The sequence below is a fragment of the Agelaius tricolor genome, unplaced genomic scaffold, assembly GCF_023055355.1.
Source record: "Agelaius tricolor isolate 1412-34295 unplaced genomic scaffold, bAgeTri1.0.p SCAF_2, whole genome shotgun sequence".
In the NCBI taxonomy this organism is placed as follows: Eukaryota; Metazoa; Chordata; class Aves; order Passeriformes; family Icteridae; genus Agelaius; species Agelaius tricolor.
The window spans coordinates 28,588,483-28,609,172 of record NW_027269262.1 but is presented as its reverse complement, the minus strand read 5'-3'; the positions used below and the strand labels follow the sequence as shown (position 1 = coordinate 28,609,172).

General features: G+C 39.9%; 1 protein-coding gene across 6 annotated transcripts in view; it reads right to left on the bottom strand.

Annotated features, from left to right (window-relative positions):
* The window catches only part of FHOD3 (formin homology 2 domain containing 3), a 375,803-nt gene that overhangs the window by 334,897 nt on the left and 20,216 nt on the right, over positions 1-20,690 (bottom strand). For all 6 annotated transcript variants that reach the window (XM_071454950.1, XM_071454935.1, XM_071454930.1 and 3 more), the window contains exon 2: positions 1,777-1,883. In XM_071454950.1, coding sequence (XP_071311051.1) covers positions 1,777-1,883 — 107 coding nt within the window. The remainder of the gene's footprint in view (positions 1-1,776; positions 1,884-20,690) is intronic.

Genomic DNA, 20,690 nt, shown 5'->3' with positions numbered 1-20,690 from the left:
AATATTCCAGTTTTATGAATAACATCACATAAGCGGCATTTACCATGAAGTAACAATGTTAAGTCCTAGAGAGAAGCTTATCCCACATACTTCCCAAAGCTCTGGTGGTTCTTGTTTATCTCTTCTTTTCTCACAAAACATGGACAAAAATGAAATGCAGAAATCCATTTGAAACCTCACCTTCAAGCACCAGTTCCATGTTTTTTGTTGGGTTTTTTTTTCCCCAGGATAGCTACCACAGAGAAAATTATAATTGTGTTTCAGGAACAAAACATATCATTGATTTTACATGCCCAAAAGAAGCAGATAAATAAAACAAGGTGGACAATAGCTTGCCATTTCAAGAGCAAAGTCTGGCAGGAAAAGCACCAAATTGTCTCTCACTTGCCTGATTGTTTGGCAGTGCCAAATTGCTACTGTGGAGTGTTAAAAGCAGTGAAGTTAAAGTTATCAGAATTATCACAGAGACACCAACGGAAGGGAAAAAATGTGACAAATTCAAAATGTATTGCTAACCTCCAAAAAAAAAATCCTTTAAATTATTTGCTTTCAGCTCATTACAAAGTTAGTTGGAAATATGAATCTGGTGTTCTTTGCAGTCATTTTTATGATCTATGCACAAAACTGAAGACTATATCAATTTCTACACTCAACACTCTATTGCATAGGAAAGGAAGCTCAGTTCAGCTTGTATTGGCTACTCTATCAACAGACTCTCTTTTAACTGATTTCTAACAGAACAGTTTTTTATCTCATAATGGTTGTAAAACATGCCCCAAACAGGTAGGGGCAAATAAAACATACACAAATGCACACAAATCAATATCTGGAAAATATTATTTAAAATTCTTCTCCACATAAAATAATCTTCAGAGGCACAGTTCAGATTTATAAGGCATATTCAAAGGCAAGACAGCTACCAGAAGTGGAGAAGTATAAGCAAAAGGGCTGTATCTCCTTCTGTTAACAAACTCTGACCAATTCAAAATTTAGTTAAACATACCCATAAAGTAACCACAACTATCTAGTCCAATAGAGTAACCAGAAATGCAAAAACAGATCTAGACTTTCTGTTCATTTTACATCTTAAGTAAGACAATCATCTGAAAGATCTATAAAAGGAAAATTCTTCAAAAAAGCCAATCTCCTATGTGCATTTACACAAACACACACTGATGCTAACTTCTGCTTTCACTTTCAGTTCTCAAAGAGATGATTATGGAAACTGTGTCATAGCAATCCATGTGTGCCAGCAATAACTAAAAATGAAAAAAGCAAGAGAGGAGAATATTAAAAAATAACCATGCACACCCATCCCTTGGACTGGTTCAATCAATTCCAGGAGTAAAAGAAGAAACCAATACAGGTCTTGTCTTCAAAAAAATAAATGGAGGACCTAACTTATCAAGGCAAAATAAATTGAATTTATAACTTCAGGAACATCACCCCAATATAATCCTCTACATGACTAATATAAGAAAGATCTGAGAGTTCTCCAAACAAACCATCCTCATTTATCAATTTTCAAACAACTATAAAATCTTACTAGACTAATCAAGATATTCATATTCATAGATTTCTTTACACTATGGCATATTTTAGAGAAACTGTAAGAGTGAAGGTAGAGAGAGAGAAGGCATAAAATTCTTAATCATACAAAGGGACAGACAGATGGGCATACAAGGGAAAGATTTTTATCTTTCCGCTTCCACGCGGACTGAACACATGAAGTAAACTACATGCTTATATATAAAAATTTAGTAAACCTTTACTTACCCAGCATCCTCCTGGAAACCTTCTAGTTCATCTCTTTGCTCTGCTAGGGTGGATTCTAGATCCAGATAGGTACCATTATGAGACAATTGCAGGGTGCAGTCGTCAAGCTGTAGAACAAAAAATCAGACCATCACATTAGAGCAGTCTTTTTCTCTAACATACCTCTAACATTGCCTTCTCATTTTCCACATCCCCAGACAAGATCTCCCTAAAACAAACAATATGTTGGGAGCAGGTAAGAAAAATTTTTTGGCAATTTACTCAATTCCAAACCCATGTTCCCTAGACCATGCTTGGTCACAATAGCAACGCAACTAACACAGTGAAATTTATTAGAACATACAGAAGATTAGAGGGTTTTAGCACAGGCCATTTAAAATGTAATACAGAAAGAGAAGTTAATTTCAATGTGTATTTAGGATATAAATTACTGTTCTCTGTTCTTACAGTACAGTTTTAAGTAGAGTTTCTGAGCCCCTGGATGAAGATAGAAGGAAGAAAGAGCTGTTTTGTGAGACACTGAATGGCCCCTGTGAGGACAGCTATAGCCAAGAGACAGTGCAAAATGTGGCAGCCAAGAGCTGGGGTCCTACAGTAAGGGTGGGTACAGTCAACCAAATCACAGACTTTTCTGGAATTCTGCTTTTACAGCCAGGCACTAACCAGCCTCAGAAGGTGCAGGAACAACATTCCTAGGCCCTAGGTGGGGGGGACTGGAAACCTGTGTCAGCTTCCTACAAAGGTACTGAGGTAATCAAGGACCAGACCTGAAAACAGCAATCTACCCACAATGATGCTAGGGAGGGAGGGAGGGATTAATAAACTGTCTTTATTTCTTTTCTGTTTTCCCTCATCTTCAAGTTCTCCATTAATTTTTCCAGCTGTTAAAAAGAGCCAGATTTGACCAAAGTTGGAAAAAAAAATTTCTGGAGTTTTATTTGCAGGGTGCTCATCAAAATAGAAGACCTAGGATGAATCATCCCACAACTCTGGCCAACTCATTGACCAGGAAAACAAAATAGTCACCAATCAAGAGGGAAAACTAAAGAAGCTGGGAGAAGAGCTAGAAAGGAACATGAGCTCCTCTCTCACCATCAACTCAGTGTCAAATAACAAATAATGAAGGAAAAAGCCTTCCCAGAGAACAAGACAACATTTATCAAGGGGCAAGTGAATGTACAGGGTTGTCCTACCTCACCACTAGGGAGTTAAGTGACCATCTGCTCAGAGAATTCAGCCCAGAAGCATAGAAATGGACATCAGTGAGTCCAGTTGGACACACTGCTGGGAGCATCATGTGCAGCACTGCACTGGGGGTCCTTTTGTAACTGCTTCCAAGCTCACAAATACTGTAAGCTCTGGATGTGTTGTGCTACTAGATACAAAATCCAGTCTGACAGCCAAACAGAACAGAGAACGATTAAGGCTGGAGAAGACCACTATGATCATCGAGTCTCACTGTTAACCCAGCACATGTTAACCACAAAAGCATGTTCCTCCATGCCGCATCCACATGACTTTCGAACACTGCAGGGATGGCAATTCCACCACTTCACTGGAGAACCTGTTCCAACACCTGGCCACTCTTTCAGTGAAGAAACTTTTTCTAATATCCAATCTAAACCTCTGCAGGTGAAACTTGAGGCTATTTCCTCTTGTAACAGAATCAGAATGGTTTGGGTTGGAAGGAACCTTAATCACCTACTTCCAACCCCCTATGTCATAGTTTTACTGCTGCACAATGGGTTCCACTTCCTCCCGTTGGCTGCCCACGCTGCATGCGTATGTGTAGATGCACTTCATTTGGCTGATCAATCCCACTGCCTTTTCATGGGAAGAAGCTCCAATTCCTGCATGAGCATTCCCAAGTGCTTCTGCAGTTTCTAGCACATGAGTAACCCTTGCTGCTGCATGGCTCTCCACCCCCTACCACTAACAAGACAGCAGACCAAAGGACCTCATTAGCACACTGTCTGTCAAACAGTGGCATGCTGCCTCCAGGTCTCTCTTCAGTGATCATGATTTTATCCCCTCACCCATCGAAATCTTGCTTAAAGCTGTAACTGCACCAAAGGGGAAACTGCCACAGTCACAAGGCTGGGACTGGGTTTTCTGGTTCTGTTTGTTGTTAATGCTGTAATTGTTGTTGTTGCTTGTTTATTATACACACTAGTAAAGAACTGTTACTCCTATCTCCATACCGTCTTGCCTGAAAGCCCCTTAATTTCCAAAATGATAATAATTCAGAGGGAGGGGGTTCATATGCTCCATTCCAAGAGACGCTCCTGCCTTCCCAAGCAGACAAGTCTTTCAAACCAAGACAATCAAAGAACCCAACACGAGGATGGTTTCGTTCCTCTGGCTTTTGCAAAAACAACCTGACAGATTCTTTGCATGCCTCTGTCTACCAAAAGGCAACCATGGCAATGGTGGTGTAACCATACATCCCTGCTGCAAAGGCCACTTTGAGAAGATTCAAATATTTAACACCATACTTCATGCCCATCTTCTGCCACAGATGTCAGCCAATGACTCTCTGAAGGAGTAAGCAGGGGTCTGAAAAAGCCAGTGACTCAAGGCAAGGAAATTAGCACCCTTTATCACTTCTGTGGAATCTTCTCTGCTCTTTTTAATACTTAGAAAGAGGATCAGTTAAAGTCTATCCTTGATAAATTACCTCTTTTAATTTCCCATCCAAGCTTTGATTCTCAGTACCTGTTCAGGAAAAGCCTAATAAGCAGCCACTTGTCTTATCTGGCAGTCAATACCTAAACTTAGTCACTCTGTTTCCTGCCACTGATTTATATACAAGAAAGGAAGACAAATAGTGTATTCTGGATTAGCCGCGTTGGAAATACTGCTCACTTACAATTAGTCATAGAGGGCGACTTTTGCAATTTGAAAGAAAAGTTCAACCTCTGGAGAAAGGGTAGTGAGAGGAGGTACTTGTATTTCAAACTTGCTCCATTTTTTTTTTGCTTTTCTTTTTTGGATTTTTCCCTGGTAAAGGAGTAAGCCATTAAATAAGGTGACATAAGATTTTACTCTGATTCCTAGGGATTAAAGAAAACAAAGAACCTGCAAGTGCAACCCTCTGATATTAAAAATACAATAGCAGTACTACTCTGTCTCTTTCCAGTTACAAAGGCAATTATTAACCTACACTAATTCAAAATACACTCTTCAGAAAAGAAAGACTAAATACTACTCTTGGAAACTTTTTCCAAGTAGTTCAAGGTATGTAATGAAATGCTAATTTATTCAAAGTAATGCCAAAAGGCAAACTTCTAATTAGATAAATGTTGTGCTGTCTCTATGGAGATTAGGAGATTTGCCCACAATTTCCATTTATACTGCATAATTAGAGAAAAGAAGCTGTGCCTTACTAATATCTTGTGACTTTAGTGTACAAAAAGCACTAGGGGAACAGGAAGTCCTTCATGGACAAAATAAGTAAGAATTGTACATTGTACCTATGTTCATCTCATTTTCATAGTTTCAGCTGAACATGGTATTCATTTGGGCTTTAAGGCACTGTACATTACATGCTGTATTTGTTAACAGAAGTTATGATAATGAGAGAAATGGCAATATCTTTTATTTCCCTTAATTCTGAGTCTTGCCAAAAAGTTGGGTGTTTTTTATTCTCTTTCATGAGTACACACAAAGATGGAAGTGATCAAAACAACACTTCAAAAGTTAAGTTAAGTATTAAGGCAATAAACTCTTAAAATCTTCCTTATATAGGATCACTTTGCTACTCTGCCTCCAGCTTCACTTGTACACATATATTTCAGGCAGAATACAAAAAGAGAAGCCACTTTATGAATTATTTTTAATTAGTAAATTGCCTGCATTTTTCAACACAAAGGATGGCTGATGTTCTTTCATTAGTGCTTATTAGTAACAATTCAGGATGTTGGTCCCTCCCCTCTGCTCAACTTTAATCCCATGTTTATCTGCTATACATCACTTCTCCTGTCTCTGAAGACTGTCACAAATAGCCCCATCTAGCTCATTCATTACATGCTTCTCCATGCTTGATCATAATTCCCATTGAAATGCTTATTAAAAAACATGTCTTAGGAAAATCAAGAGGCAGAATTCCTACAAACAATCTTTTAAAGAATATTTAACTGAGTTGCTTTACAGCATCATGAATGAGACTTCTAGTCAGCTCTTGGGAATTTATTTTATTTCATCTTTTTTATTCATAATTTTCTTTAACTGTTCAGTATTCCTTACTAGCCTCAAAATTCTGATCTGCATTCTGTTATTAAACTGTATAATTCATTTATACTACTACCAAAAGGTGAGATTCTTCAAGACGTTTTCAAAATCTTACAAAACTATTTGTTCTAAAAATTTTTAACCCATCCCTTCAAATTCTTTATCATTTTTTGCATGACACCTGACTGTACTACCAAGAAGACCCAAAAGGTTGATACAAGTCATTTAAATGGAACTCATCCTCTAGGCTTTTCCAAACTTGCCTAAAATCACATTAAAAGAATACTACCAGTATTGTGGAACCATAAACAGAAATAAGCACCATCAAATGGGACAAAAGTAATGCTACTTCACTGAGTCAAACACAGGGTTACTTCATAATCGGTCTTCTGCAAAATTTCAAGGTTTTTGATTTTAGCATAAGCATTAAAAGGTATCAAAAAGCCATAAAAAAAACCTACGTGTTCATTTCAATTACATTCTCATCTTTGCAAATGAACAGTTTCTTTGGAAAATATCCATGGTATATTTTTGAATCCCTAAGGAAATTTTTGAAATCTCTACGAAGAGTGAGGCTACCTAGGCATAGCCTCATTCACACAAGTGAAGAATCAAAAACACATGAAAGAGTCAACAAAATAAGTGCTTTAGTCAGATTCACCAGCTGTGGATAGTCAGACTTGTGCACTGGGTTTACAGAAAGGAAGGAAAGAAATTAAGACTGTCTGTACACAGGTCATCTGTGGTCATCATACTGCAAAGCTCCCATACCTTCTTGGTGATTACTCATGGGCAACTCCTCACAGCACTGACTCCTTCTTCCTCACAACACAACCAACAAACTCAATCTCTCTCCTCACCCAGCTAACCACCTTTTGTAGCACTCATCTTCTTATTGGACACAGCTGTGGCCTCTTAAGGGCAGGCCTGTTCCTAATCTTTGGTGATTAGTACAGCTGCAACTCCTCAGGTGTGAGATTACCTTCTGCACTATTTTCTTACATTCTATCCCTCCACAGTCCTCCTCATTAAAAATGTAACTGATGTGCTAATTATCATCTTCAGTTTCATACTGAAATGGTAGGATCTGTACTCTGTCATGGCCAGATCAGTTTCAAGAAGTAGTAGTTGCTTAGGTGCTGATGCACTGATTTATAGTTGTCTATTTGAACAAGAGGAGAACCTGGAAAAGGCTTCTTAAGCAGTACTGACCTCACTAGCTACTCACTGATTTTCCATAACTCACCAGAAAAGTAGAAACAGTGAGACAACCAGATGCTTGTGTACAACAGCCTGACATGTAAGTAGAGCAACTAAATTAAACCACTCTTTCTGTAATAAAAGTTCTAGAAGAAGAACAGAGAGATGTTTGAACTTTTTCAGACTGTATCTGGTACCCACACAGTGGTAACTGATCCACACCACCTACACACTACAGTACCTATGCTGCAGCCAAAACAAATGGAAAGCATGAAAGCACCATGCACACAAAGCTAAACACCACCATCCAAACAGTTCCATATATATACATGGATACAAATTATGCATATATTTTAGATAGTTTTCCTGGCAGTTAAAAAAAAAAAAGTAGCAATTGCCTAAATTTGACAGACGCATCTAAAACAGCTGAAGAGGAAGTACATAAAAAGATCATAATATTACAAACAATATTTAGACTGTTATATATTTATACCTACACTGGTTAAAGTTTCACTTAGTTGAGCACAATTCATTATGCAAAAGCAAATAAACATTTGATTAAAAAGTTAAAATATGAGAATATTCAAAAGCCTTCCTACTCCTTCATATTTTGTCATTTCTCCTATTATGGAGAAACTGTACCACACAAAAGGATAGGGGTATCCTGGCTTCAGTTATTGCCAGGAACAAGCATAACAAGTTCAGAGCTGCAGAGCTTGATCCTGGCTCTAAATCAAGGGTCACCCCCTCCTCATCAGCACATGCAGAGCCCTCAGCAGCAAAATACCCATCTGCAGAATTGAACACATACGGGTTGGAGAAACCTAAGCAACCTACTCATGCAAGTGCTCCTTATAGGCTACCAGTAAGTCGAGAACATAGGGCAGAAGCTCAGTTTGTTATCTTCTGTCTTAGGTAACCATATCTGGCTAGTAGTGGCTAGTTCCTCATCCTGTAAAGGCAAAGATAGTTCATATAACAAGAATACCAAGGTTAACAAGACTCAGAATAGATCAATAGTAGTATACCAGTGATGATTATTTTTTTTCTCATTTCAAGCACTGACCCACAGAAAGAGTCATTTTTCTTCATAAGGAACATAAGGAAGTCCTTATTGCTGTGCAACAGGAAAGCTCTTTCTTTTTTTTTATTTTTTTTATTTCATACTTGAAGTACATCACCAAAAGGAGCAAAGAATAGCAGAGGAAAAAATAAGAGCAGCAAGAAAAGGTGTTGAATCAGCCAGTTACCTGATGCTGATAAGTGACTGCTGCCACTTTCAGAAAGTAGTTAGGTAACAGAAATTGAAGTAAATTTAAAAAAATATAAATGTGCATTCAGTCATTGTTTTCATCTATTGCCTTCAGCTTCTTACAATCCAAGAGAAATACCAAAAAACCAAGCACAAGGGTATGAGGAGAGAAGAACAGAGCAATTCCACAGACTGAGGACTGCTGCATGCTCCTCCTCACGCAAACTCACACAAATGTGTTTTCCTTCAGAAGGCCTTGATAGGCACCAGTATACATCCAAGTGGATGTCCCTTGGTTTTAATGTCTCTGTCCCATGGCAGCAGTAGGCTGGCAGAGGTAAAGGCAGGGAAATGGCAGATGCACCCTACTTCCATATCAAAAAGGCACAGCAGACCCACAAGCGATTCTCCTCTTCTCTGTTTATTCAAAGACCACAGAGTTGTACTTTTTCAACAAACAATCATGAAAAATGCTCTTTTCTCACCTCCAACTCCCTGTCCTGAGAATCTATTCAGAAGAACATCTTTTGAACAAATCTCTCTAAATGGCATGACCAGTAGATTGAGTGAGGTGATTCTCCACCTCTGCCTGAGACCCCAGCTGAAGTACTGCATGCAGTTGTGGTACTCAGCCTAAGATGTGGACCTATCAGAGGGTTCCAGAGGAAGGCCATGAAGATGGTCAGAGGGCTGGAACACCTCTCTTGTGAAGAAAGGCTGAGACAGCTGGACTTGTTCAGCCTGGAGAAGAGGAGGCTCCAGGGAGACCTCACTGAGGCCTCCCAGTACTTAAAAAGTGCTTGTAAATAAAAGGGAGACCAGCTTTTTTTGTGAGTAGATAGTAAAAGGACAAGGGAGAACAACTCTAAACATGAGGAAAGATTTAAATTACATATTAGAAAGAAATTCTTTTCTCAGAATAGTAAGGCACTCTAACAAGTTTCCCAGAGAAGTGTAGATGTGCCATCAATCAAAATATTCAAGGCCAGATTGGATGGCCTTAAGCAACCTAATCTAGTGAGTGACATTGCTGCCTATGGCAAGGGGTTGGAACTAAATGACTTTTAAGATCCCTTCTAACCCCAACAGATCTATGATAAATGCGAACAAAGCGTTACCAAGTTAGCAGCCAGTGTGTGTGCCAAGATAAAGCCAAGTATTCTCTTCATATTACCTTTTATTTAAATAAAAGTAGGCACACCTCAAACATTTGTCAAGGATTCAAACAGTAATCAAGGATTCCATTCATAGGACAAAGAGCCCTACAGTATGAGATGAGAGGAGGGTACTCTTGTTTACTGGTGCTAGCACAAATCACCAAAACCACTCAACTTTGCAGTCACTCACTGGAATCACAGCCAGCTCTCACCTGATTTCCAGTAATTTGAGCTACACCCACTGGACAGATTACTTTGTCCATTTGGTTGTTTCCAAAATTTACAGAGAAAGGGAATGAGAGAGAGGGAGATTGGAGTAATCCAGTATCAAACTGCGGAAATAAAAATCCCTCTTCAGTTCTAGCCTTTGGCACAGCCTCTGAAAATCCTTATCTTACTCAAATATCTTAGCTCATCTTTCATTTAAACATGATTGGGTTACAATTGTTCTTATTAGTGGTGGTGCACTCCTTATTCACCTACAGCATGTTCTGCAGAGTAGGATTGATGAAAAGCAAAGTTTCCTTACGCTCAGTTTTCCCTTTCTAAATCCAAAGCCTTGTTTGGCTTTACACATCACGAGTCTGACACATTCACACACTCGAGCTATGCAGTTCTTAAACACTCTCCCTTCTGGTTCAGCTGTTTCCAACACAATGGGAATCCTGTTACCAGGGCCATCAAGTCTGTTTTCCCTTTGCATTCCCATATCCTCTCTTCTTTAATAAAACCAATTACTCCTCAGGAAAAAGCAGAAAAAACAGCTCTTCCTACTCACCACCACAAAGGTATTCTATATTTCTAAGCAAAGCAGTGCAAATTGATTGGCAGAAATTAATATTTAATACTGTGTCATCCAAGACAAGCTTCACATGAGAATGACCACGCTGTTTTCAGAATGTGCCATATTTTAATGTTTTTCAAATTTTACTGCAGATAGGCAGATTCAGGTTTTCTGTACCTGCACACAGTGGTCCTTTGGTGGCACTTTAAAACATAACATGGCTGCTGTCACTGTTTGTTGTCACAGACTAAGAAAAAATAGAAATGGTCTATATTGCATCCCACAGATCACAGGAAATGCAAAAATTATTTATCTGACTTCAGTTACAACCAACTGCTCTCTTGTGCACCCCTTCTCAAGTGAGTAGGTGCTACCTGGTCTGTGTCATGTCATCATCACTTTGGGCAATACGATGCAGAAAGAACACAGCACCTAGGCCAGGACTGATATTACACAACCTTTCTAGAGTAAAAAGCCTGACATTCATGAGATAAAAGGAAAGCAAATAATCTGTAAGAAAGCCTCATGTTACTGCCCGAAATTAACAGTGGACACTAAAAATTACTCTCATTTTCAACTACGACGGTAACTCCACACACCATCACTATCTTGATCTAAAAGTCCTGTGTGCCAAACAGCTCCACTGCAATTACTTGAAACTAAGTTGTACTCCTTCCCCCATACCTTTCTCCTTTTTAAAGCTAATTTTGTACCTCAAAGTATCTTCTAAAAAGAACACAAAAATCTATCCTTTAAAATTCCAATACGTCTGTGAGGTCAGAGTTTTAAAAGGTCAGGCACAGGGGCTATACAGAAGGTCATTTTTGGTGACGGCAACTGTGCCACATTCAGTCATCCATACTCACAAGTCAATGGTTGCTGAACTCTACCAAACTCACTCTTCCATACTCATTTAGAGGTTGATGGAAAGACCCCTAATAACTTCCTAGATCTTAAACTTTACATTATAAGAAGTAATCCAGCATGTACAACAGTATTCCAAATTTTTCAGCCCTTTAGGAGTGATTAGCATATCTTGTAGGAGTAGTTATTAATGCTAATGCTCATGTGATTTATTTTTAGCACAGTAATTGCCATTGTCAAAATACTTCATAAACTATGCTCACTTTGCAGAGCTTATGTGCAGTCACATTCACCAAGCCATGCCTCCACACAAAGGATAATCCAAAGGTTTGCACAACTGGGTGTAGGGACACAGGAGCACAATCATTTTAAAAGGAACTGCTACTCTGATATGGAAATGGTGGTATTTTGAACATAGCCTGCACTCCTAGTCTGAAAAAGCAGCTTTTATCTCTGGTCTGGTAGACGCCACAAAATACTCCTGGGGTCAGGTACTACAGGGCATGAAGTGAAACATAAATGCCACATTAGATCCTCAAGAGCCACTGGAAAAATACACTGCCAATAAAAATATTCTGCTGAAATAACAAAGACATTGAAAACAAACACAGAAAGCTGTTATATTAATATTATGGGTTTGACTTAAAAATAACAAAAGGAAGTTCAGAGTTCAAAATTCTGAAACTGCTATTTCAGAGGTCTCAAATACAGACAACACCACAGCGAACACGTAATGAGTGGATGCCTACCTGTTGCTATTCTTGGGCAGCTTTGTCACTGACTCTCAGACCTTTTGCTTTGCAGTTCCCTTTAACACAGTGCTCCCCAGAGAGTAATTTAGAATTTATTACAGTATCTGCATCCAAGTGTGACACCGCAGCTTCCAACAGCAGCCACATAGGCATTGTTAGAAAGCGTACGATTGCTCAAAACACCAATAGCCATGGCACAAGATAGCTAAATTCATTTAGTGTTTAGTGCAGTGTTTACTATTAACTAAAAAAAAATAACTGAAAAAAATTAAAATAATTGCATTTCTGCATAAAAAAACCCCTGATAATAGCATATGGGATGGAGAACTAACACATCTAGTTCTACCATTTTAATTTACTTAAATTTAAGATGACACACAAACCAAACAGGCAACATAACTCAGCAAAGTCAAATTTAGACTAAAAAGCTACATCTCTTTAACTCAAAAAAACCACATTTTTCTCACAGTAAACATAACAAACCTATAGCATGAGAATAACTTAACCTCTGCATTTATTCAAACTTTTTGGCATCTAGATTTTTCAAATCACTTTCTTCATCTGTGTTCAGCTTTTCCTAACTAAGTCGAAGAGCTGGCTCTCCTCACCCTCATGAATAAGGACATCTTCAGCTGAACAGAAAGAAGAGAGGCCATAAAACCAAGATTCTTTATTTGAAAGTATATACAGCTTTTTGGCTGATACACAGGGGATCCCTACAGCTGACAAGCTCCCATTAACATTTGGCTGGAATTACTGTGAAGGTATCCAAGGAAATGGAAATAATCTCAAAGAAGGAGATAGGTCAAGAAAAGTGAGAGGAGGAGAAGAGACAGGATTAGGTTCAATGAAGTTTATCATCTGAGGAATCTTTTGTTTAGAGAGTGTGTGTATCTGTGTGTAGGAAAAGCATTGAGTTAAAATCTCAGAAAACATTATTTTAAAGGTAATAGTAGTCCAGCAAGGCAAAATTATAACTACTTCATGATAATTCCTCCTGTCTTTTGTGCATCTCTTATTAAACTGAAAACTGAAGTATTTCATATTTGAAAAAGGATTTTTGTAGTCATGTAGGAAAATGAATGCATAAATTGCAGCCTCTTATTTTTAACTCATAACCTTGACTAAAAGCTTTCTATTGATATCCTCCATCTTGCACACAAGGATTATACTCTTGCTATTCTAACTGCATTTGGGACACCACAGGTAGCTCACTTTTCTATCACAAAACTAAAATACTGGACTACTTCAGAACCACCCACACGATTTACAGATATACAGGAATGCACACAGTAAGCAATTACCCATCTTTGGCTGTGGCAGTTTCATTGCCATAACTGGCTGAACACCTACTAGACAATATACCACAAAAAAAGGAAAAAAAAAAGAGACTGAGCCAGTAAAAGATATAAGAAGCCCAGGATAAAGTGTCTTGTTATAATCAAACTCTGACTCAGAATCTTCTGATCAGGTGCCTGAAAGCTAAGAAAACCAACAACAATAACAACAAAAACTATAAAACTAGCACAAACCCATAGGTTTAGATAGAAGAAAATACACTAAACATATTCACAAAAAGGGTTTGCATGAAATACAAAAGAAAATAAAGTATGGCAACACTATCAAAGAGAACATCATACATTTGTCAACAGAATCATTTTTCAGACATAGCCTGAACCCTGGAGGTTTAAATGAAAGAGCTGCTCTACTAACAATATTTTAATGAGTCATCAACTCTTCCTAATACTTAGACTGCCTCTTAAAAGCTTTGTGGTTTCTAAACCAAACATCAATTGGGATGTCATTAAAAGAGTAAGATTAAAGTTTATGAGAATGAAACTCAATATAAGAACACTGAAAAATAGGGAAAATACATGTATCCTGCAGATTCTCTTCTTAGCTTCAAGATTTTAGAAAAGCACAAAGGATCTCAAGTCATATTTTCTACCCTTAAGCAGGATTTTTTTGGCACTTGTGCTTCTTTTTTTTTCCCTAATCAGTCATTTCTTCCTTGTTTGATTAGCTGCCAAGAAGTTTCAACCCTCAGCTTTAAAACAGTTGTCTGGACTAGAACAGGCAAACAAAAAAAAACCCTCTGAATTCATTAGGATAACATCTGAATAACACTAAAACAAAAAAAAACCACACTGTTCAATGCAGTTACAAGTAAAATAATAGGTTTGTGGGAAAAGAATGAATGAATGCAACACTACCAGCCATATCTCAACAATACTCTTTCCCTGCTCACACTCTGATCACCCTGTTTCAAAGTTCATCAGGAAAATAAGTAGAAAAAAATGGCTTTAATAATAAATTCCTGATCTATTTTCTTTTACAGTGGACAGACACCATGAAGGACTAGCTGATGCCCTAAGAGGAAAAAAAAGACTGGAATAGCTTGGGGAAATAGCAAGTGAGGATCATGGTACTCAAGAACACCAACAAAAGGAAAGCTAATTATGCTTTAACCTAATGGAAATGCAAAACTGTTTTTAAAAGTGAACATTCAAAACATTACATAATAGGCCAATAAAGCTCATAATTAGAGCAAAGCTTAGATATCAAATCTAGTTAAATACTTTTAGGAATAGGAAGATTAATTTTTTGTACTTAAGAGCAAATAAAACCCCTATGTTTCAAGACATCAGCCATCCAACATCTAAGTTGGTTCATTAGAGTGGCACTCAGTATAGGTTATAGGACGGTTTGCATTGAAAAGGACCTTAAGCATCATCTAGTTCCACCTCCCTGCCATGGGCAGGGACACCTTCCACTGCACAGGGCTGCCCAAATCCCCATCCAACCTGGCCTTAAACACTTCCAGGGATGGCATATCCACAACTTCTCTGGGTAACCAATCCCACTGCCTCACCACCTTCACTGTAAAGAATTTCTTCGTAATATCCAATCTAAACTTACTCTCTTTCAGTTTAAAGCCATTCTGCCTTGTCCTATCACTGCAGGACCTCAGAGAAAGTCCCTGTCCAGGTCTCCTACACTCCATATAAGTACTGGAATCTGCTGTATGGTCTCCCTGCAGGCCTCTCTTCCCCAGCCTGAACAACCCTGACTCTCATAGCCTGTCTATAAAGGAAAGATGCTCCAGCCCTCTAAGCATCTTTCTGGCCCTCCTCTGGATTCTCTCCAACACATCCATGTCTTTCTTATGCTGGTGGGGCCAGAGCTGAATGCAGTACTCCACGTGAGGTCTCATGGGAGCAGGGTCTCTCTGGATGGCATCCCTTCCCTCCACATGACACAGCTGGGTGTCATCAGCAAACCTGCTGAGGGTACACTCGATCCCACTGCCCATGCCACCAGCAAAGATGTTGAACAGCAATGGTCCCATTACCAACAACTGAGGAATACCACTCACCACTGGTCTCCACTTGGGCACTGAAACATTGACTGCAACCCTGACAATTTCTCATCCACTAAGTGGCCTGTCTATCAAATCCATGTTTCTCCAGTTCAGAGAATAGGACTTTGTATGTGACTTTGTTGAATGCTTTGCACAATTATGGGTAGATGATGGCAGCTGCTCTTCCCTCACCCACCAACACCAGAACCTCATCACAGAAGGCTACCAAATTTGTCAGGCACTATTTGTCCTTAGTGAAGCCATGTTGGTTGTCATCAATGCCCTCATGATTTTCTATGTGCCTCCGCATAATTTCATGTGCTCCATGACCTTGCTGGGCACCAAGGTAAGATTGACTGATATGTAGTTCCCTGGGTTATGTTTCCCCTTTTTCAAACAGTCAACCTTCCCCAGAATGCCACAGCTTCTCAGATACAATGGATAGTGGTTTAGCAACATCATCACCAGTTCCATCAGGACTCATGAACATATCTCATCAGGTCCCATGGATTTGTGCACCTTCTGGTTCTTTAGATGGTCTCAAGCCTGATTTCCTACAACAGGCAGCTCTTCAATCTCACAGTACCTGCCTTTGCCTTCTGCACCCTGGGTGGCAGGGCTGGAGCATTTGTTATTTAAGACCTAGGTAAAAAAGTCATTGAGTACCTCAGTCTTTTCCATATTTTGGATCTTCAGGTCTCCTGTTTCCTTCCATAGAAGGCCAACATTTCCCTAATCTTTCTTTCATCACTGACGTGCCTGCTGAAGCTTTTGCTGTCCTTGACATTTCCAGTCAGATTTAATTCTATCAGGGCTTTAGTATTCCTAACCCAATTCCCGCTTGGCTGCTTGGACGATTTCCTTGTGTTCCTCCCAGTCTACCTGTCCTTGCTTCCACCTTCTGTATGCTTCTTTTTGGAGTTTGAATTTGTCCAGATGCTTCTTGTTCATCCATGAAGACCTCCTGATGGTTTTGCCTGATGTCTTTTTTTTGGGACGCATCAGTCCTGAGCTTGAAGAAGGTGAACCTTCAATATTAACCAGCTTCTATGGGCTCCTCTTTTCTCAAAGGCTTCATTCCATGGTAGTCTACTAAGCAGCTCCTTGAAGAGACCTTCTGAAGCCTAGGGCAGAGAGCTTGATGTGCATCCCCCTGGCTGCCCCAAGGATCTTGTACTCCACCAGTTCCTGGCCACTGCAGCTGAGGTTGCCCTTGAGCTTCACATTCCCCGCCAGCCCCTCCTTGTTGGTGAGAATAAAGTTCATCATAGCACTCCTCCTCAATGGCTCCTCCATCACTTGGAGAAAGAAGTTATCATCAACATATTCCAGGAACCTCCTGGAGTGCTTCTGCCCACTGTGCTGTCCCTCCAACAGATAATGGGATGGTCAAATTCCGCTTTGAGGACCAGAGATTGTGAACATGAGGCTTCTCCTATCTGTCTACAGAGGGCCTCACCTACTTAGTCTTCCCACTTAGGCAGCCTGTACCAGATCCCCACTAGAATGTCCTCCCTTTAATCTTGATCCATGAACTCTATGTTGTGTCCTCACTCACCCCTAGCCAGAGCTCCATGCGCTCCAGATGGTCACTAACTAGTGGTCAACATTCCCTCCTTGTGTCCCCTCTCCCTGTCCCTCATAAGGAGCCTGCATCCATCCATTCTAGTCATAGGACCCATCCCACCATGTCTCATGCAAGTGGCCAGCTCCTGGCAGGTCTTGGCACTTCCCTGGAATTTCCCCATCTCAGGAAATCCCCCTATATGCTGTGATCTCCTACTTTGCTATGGAACATGCCTGCATCACCTCAGTAATCCCTCTAAAACACCTGGCATTAGCTACTATAGATCAATGACATCAGTTATCACTTTCTTTAATGGACAAAAGAACAACTAAGTACCTGTATTTTGCTATAAGCATAAAAGTTCCTATAAACCAACCCACTTGGGGCCCTTGTTTTCAGTGCTTGCTGCCAACATAAAAAAAAAAACAACAAACAACCAAATCTGAATGACTGAATTAAAGCATGAAGAGCAGTTCTGATAAGAGAAATGGGTCAAACCCACTAAGACTGCACATGGCTTTCTGCAATACTTGTCTGGACTTACAGAAATCTGTCTTAAGTGATTTGAGTGTATTTGCCTGCAAAAAAGACACTGGAAATGGTTGCAGACACCTACAAGACCTACATATGTACACGGCACCTTTATGTAACTATGTATCATCGTCAGGCAAGCTGGAACTTTGTCCTGGCCAGCACTCACAACTTGTAACATAGATCATCTTGACAATCTACCTCACAACAAATGGTTGGGTTTCCTTGCAATGCAATTGGGCATCAAGCTGTCAAAATAGCCCTGGACCAGCTGTTTGGAAGTGTCTGATGGAGATTTGCAACCAAACCCATGCATCATGTGAGAACTCTCCTTTAGAGAGCTGAGAACAAGCAAGGAAGGGGAAGATGCTACTTTGAATATTAAACTGTCAAAATTATTTCACAGATGTCCAGGGCTATTGTGCAGATCTGGTCCTTCGGGTGCGCTCATATAAGCTGGGCAAGACCACACACAGTTCTCCATTCCCAAATTAATTGATGTAATATTTTGTACCACAGATAAGCCTTCATATCCATGTGGTTGAGAGCTCAGATGTTCCTTGCTGCTGCCTGTAACAAAGTAACTTGGAATACCCCATTACACACAGAATATGCCCTGAGGCTGTATGGATTATCTGGTGTAATATTTCCCAGAAGGTGCAGGAACACCATACTTGCACTTTTCAAAACTAGGGACTTCCCAACTTTGTGGGCAGGACTTGTCTAAAAAAAAAAAAAAAGGAAAAATAAAAAGAATAAAAAGAGAGAAATAAAAAAAAATCCTCAATAAGCACATTAAATACCCTGATTTATGATTTTGAGTTAAATGGGAAAGTGTATGTGGCTTATGAAGGGAACTCGGCTGCATGTAGACACCTTTAATACTAAAAGTTGAAAAGACTTTTAATGTTTTCACATGGAGAAACATGCCCAATGCTTGAAGTTTGGAACAAAGCTAGGAGCAAATTTAAAACAGTGGGAAGAATCACACTTCCCACAGCAGAGGCAACCCTAAGATGGTTAACCCACAGTCACACAGCAAGCTTCTGGCACATCCAGAAAGAGCAAATGTTCTCCCAAGCCTTAGATCAAGGCATTCATCTCAATCCTATCCCCTCTTTGCAAACATGGCCTTTTCGTACTTGTTTTGAGACCCAAAACTCTCAAAACAAAAGTATAGGCTTTCTTCTGACACAAGAATTAATTCTACACTACCTTACACTAAAAAAAGCATCATGTTAACTAGTAATGATGAATAAAATAAGTTTCCCTTCCATAAAGCTGCTTTAACCTCATTACAAAAGGATCTGGCTCAAGTAAAAGGGCAAACTCTCCCCTCTGATAAAAAAGCACTCATTTTGAGCAACTAGTAGAAAGACATACCCGTTTCTCACTTCATATATTCCTTCAATAGTCACCATACCTTTCACTGACTTAAAAAAAAAACAGCAGCACAATGATAAACCCCAAAAACAAGTAAACAACACATTCAGGAGAAAAAAAAAAAAACAATAGCCATCTCTCTTCAGAATTGATTTTACTATGAATTACAACAAGAACTAATTTACTTTCAGAGTGAGCTTAACCACTATTATACCACAATAACATAACAGAACTTTACCTTGGAGCTGCTGCTATTCATCCTTCCAGTTTCATTCACTACAGGCAAATGTCTCACATAGCTCACACTCTCTAGTGGGAGCTAGCTACAATCAAAAACTCTGAAATACGAAGCACATAGCTCTGTTTTATTCATGGTGCTTTTGTTTGCCAATTAATTTGAAAGCAATTTTTACAGTGGGAAGAGAAGCATGGCTTGGCTAAGATGCCCTCTTAGACTACACAGTGAAAGGACAGAGGCATAACCCCTATGTAATTTTTTAAATTAACATATAAACAACTGAAGTTTGCAAAGCATCAGAGCCTTCAGTGCCATTCTACACTCACAATGTATACACCAGTGTAACTTTATCAGCTCTGCAGGGATGATGTCATCCTCTCCAAGAGCTTGTAAGTGAAATAAGAAACTGGTTCTTTCAATAAGCAAGAAGGCCCATTCCTTTTGTTTGGCTTTTATAGAATCATAAAGTCATTTAGGTTGGAAAAGACCTTACGATAATTAAGCTAACCATTAACTGTACCCCTAAACCATGTCCCCAAATGCCACATTTACACATCTTTCAAATACCTCCAGGAGTCATGACTCTACCACTTCCCTGGGCACCCTGTTCCAGTGTCTGACCACCCTTTCATAAAGAATTTTTTTCTAATATCCAATCTAAACCTCCCTGATGCAACTTGTGGCCAATATCCTCTTGTCCAGTTAGCTGGGAGAAGAGACTGATTCCCACCTCACTACAGCCTCCTTTCAGGGACCTGTAGAGTGATTAGGTTCCCTGAGCCTCCTTCTCCCCAGGCTAAACAGCCCCAGCTCTCTCAGCTGCTCCTCATGAGGCTTGTGCTCTAGACCCTTCACCAGCTCCACTACCCTTCTCTGGACATGCTCCAGCACCTCAATGTCTTTCTTGCAGTGAGGGGCCCAGAACTGGACACAGAAGGTCAGTGTGGCTTTACCAGAGCCTAGTACAGGGGGATAATCACTGCCCTGGTCCTGCTGACATCACTGTTACTGATACAGGCCAGGTGCCACTGGCCTTCTTGGCCGCCTGGGCACACGCTGGCTCATGTCCAGCTGCTGTCAACCAGCACCCATAGGTCCTTTTTCAGTGGACAGTTTTCCAGCCACTCTGTCCCCAGCCTCCAGTACTGCCTGGGGTTGTGATGACTCAAGGGCAGGACCTGACACTTGGCCTTGTTGAACCTCATGCAGATAGCCTTGGCCCCTCGATTCAGCCAGTCCAGATCCCTCTACAGAGCCTTCCTAGCCTCCAGCAGATCAACAATCCTGCCCAACTTGGTGTTGTCTTTGAACTTACTTAGGGTACACGTGACCACGTTTTTATTATCATTTATTTATTGATGACCATTTATCACCAATAAAGATGTTAAGCAGGAGTGGCCCAAATAATGAGCTGTGGGGAACTCCACTGGTAACTGGCTGCCAACTGGTTTGTAACTCCATTCACCATCACTCTCTGGACTCGACCACCCACACAGTTTACCCATTATTTTTTCAGTGCACACATAGTCCCCTCTTGAAGCACTAGTCCTTCTCTATTTATAAGGGGTAAAACAAGGACTGAATACTGGGGGTGC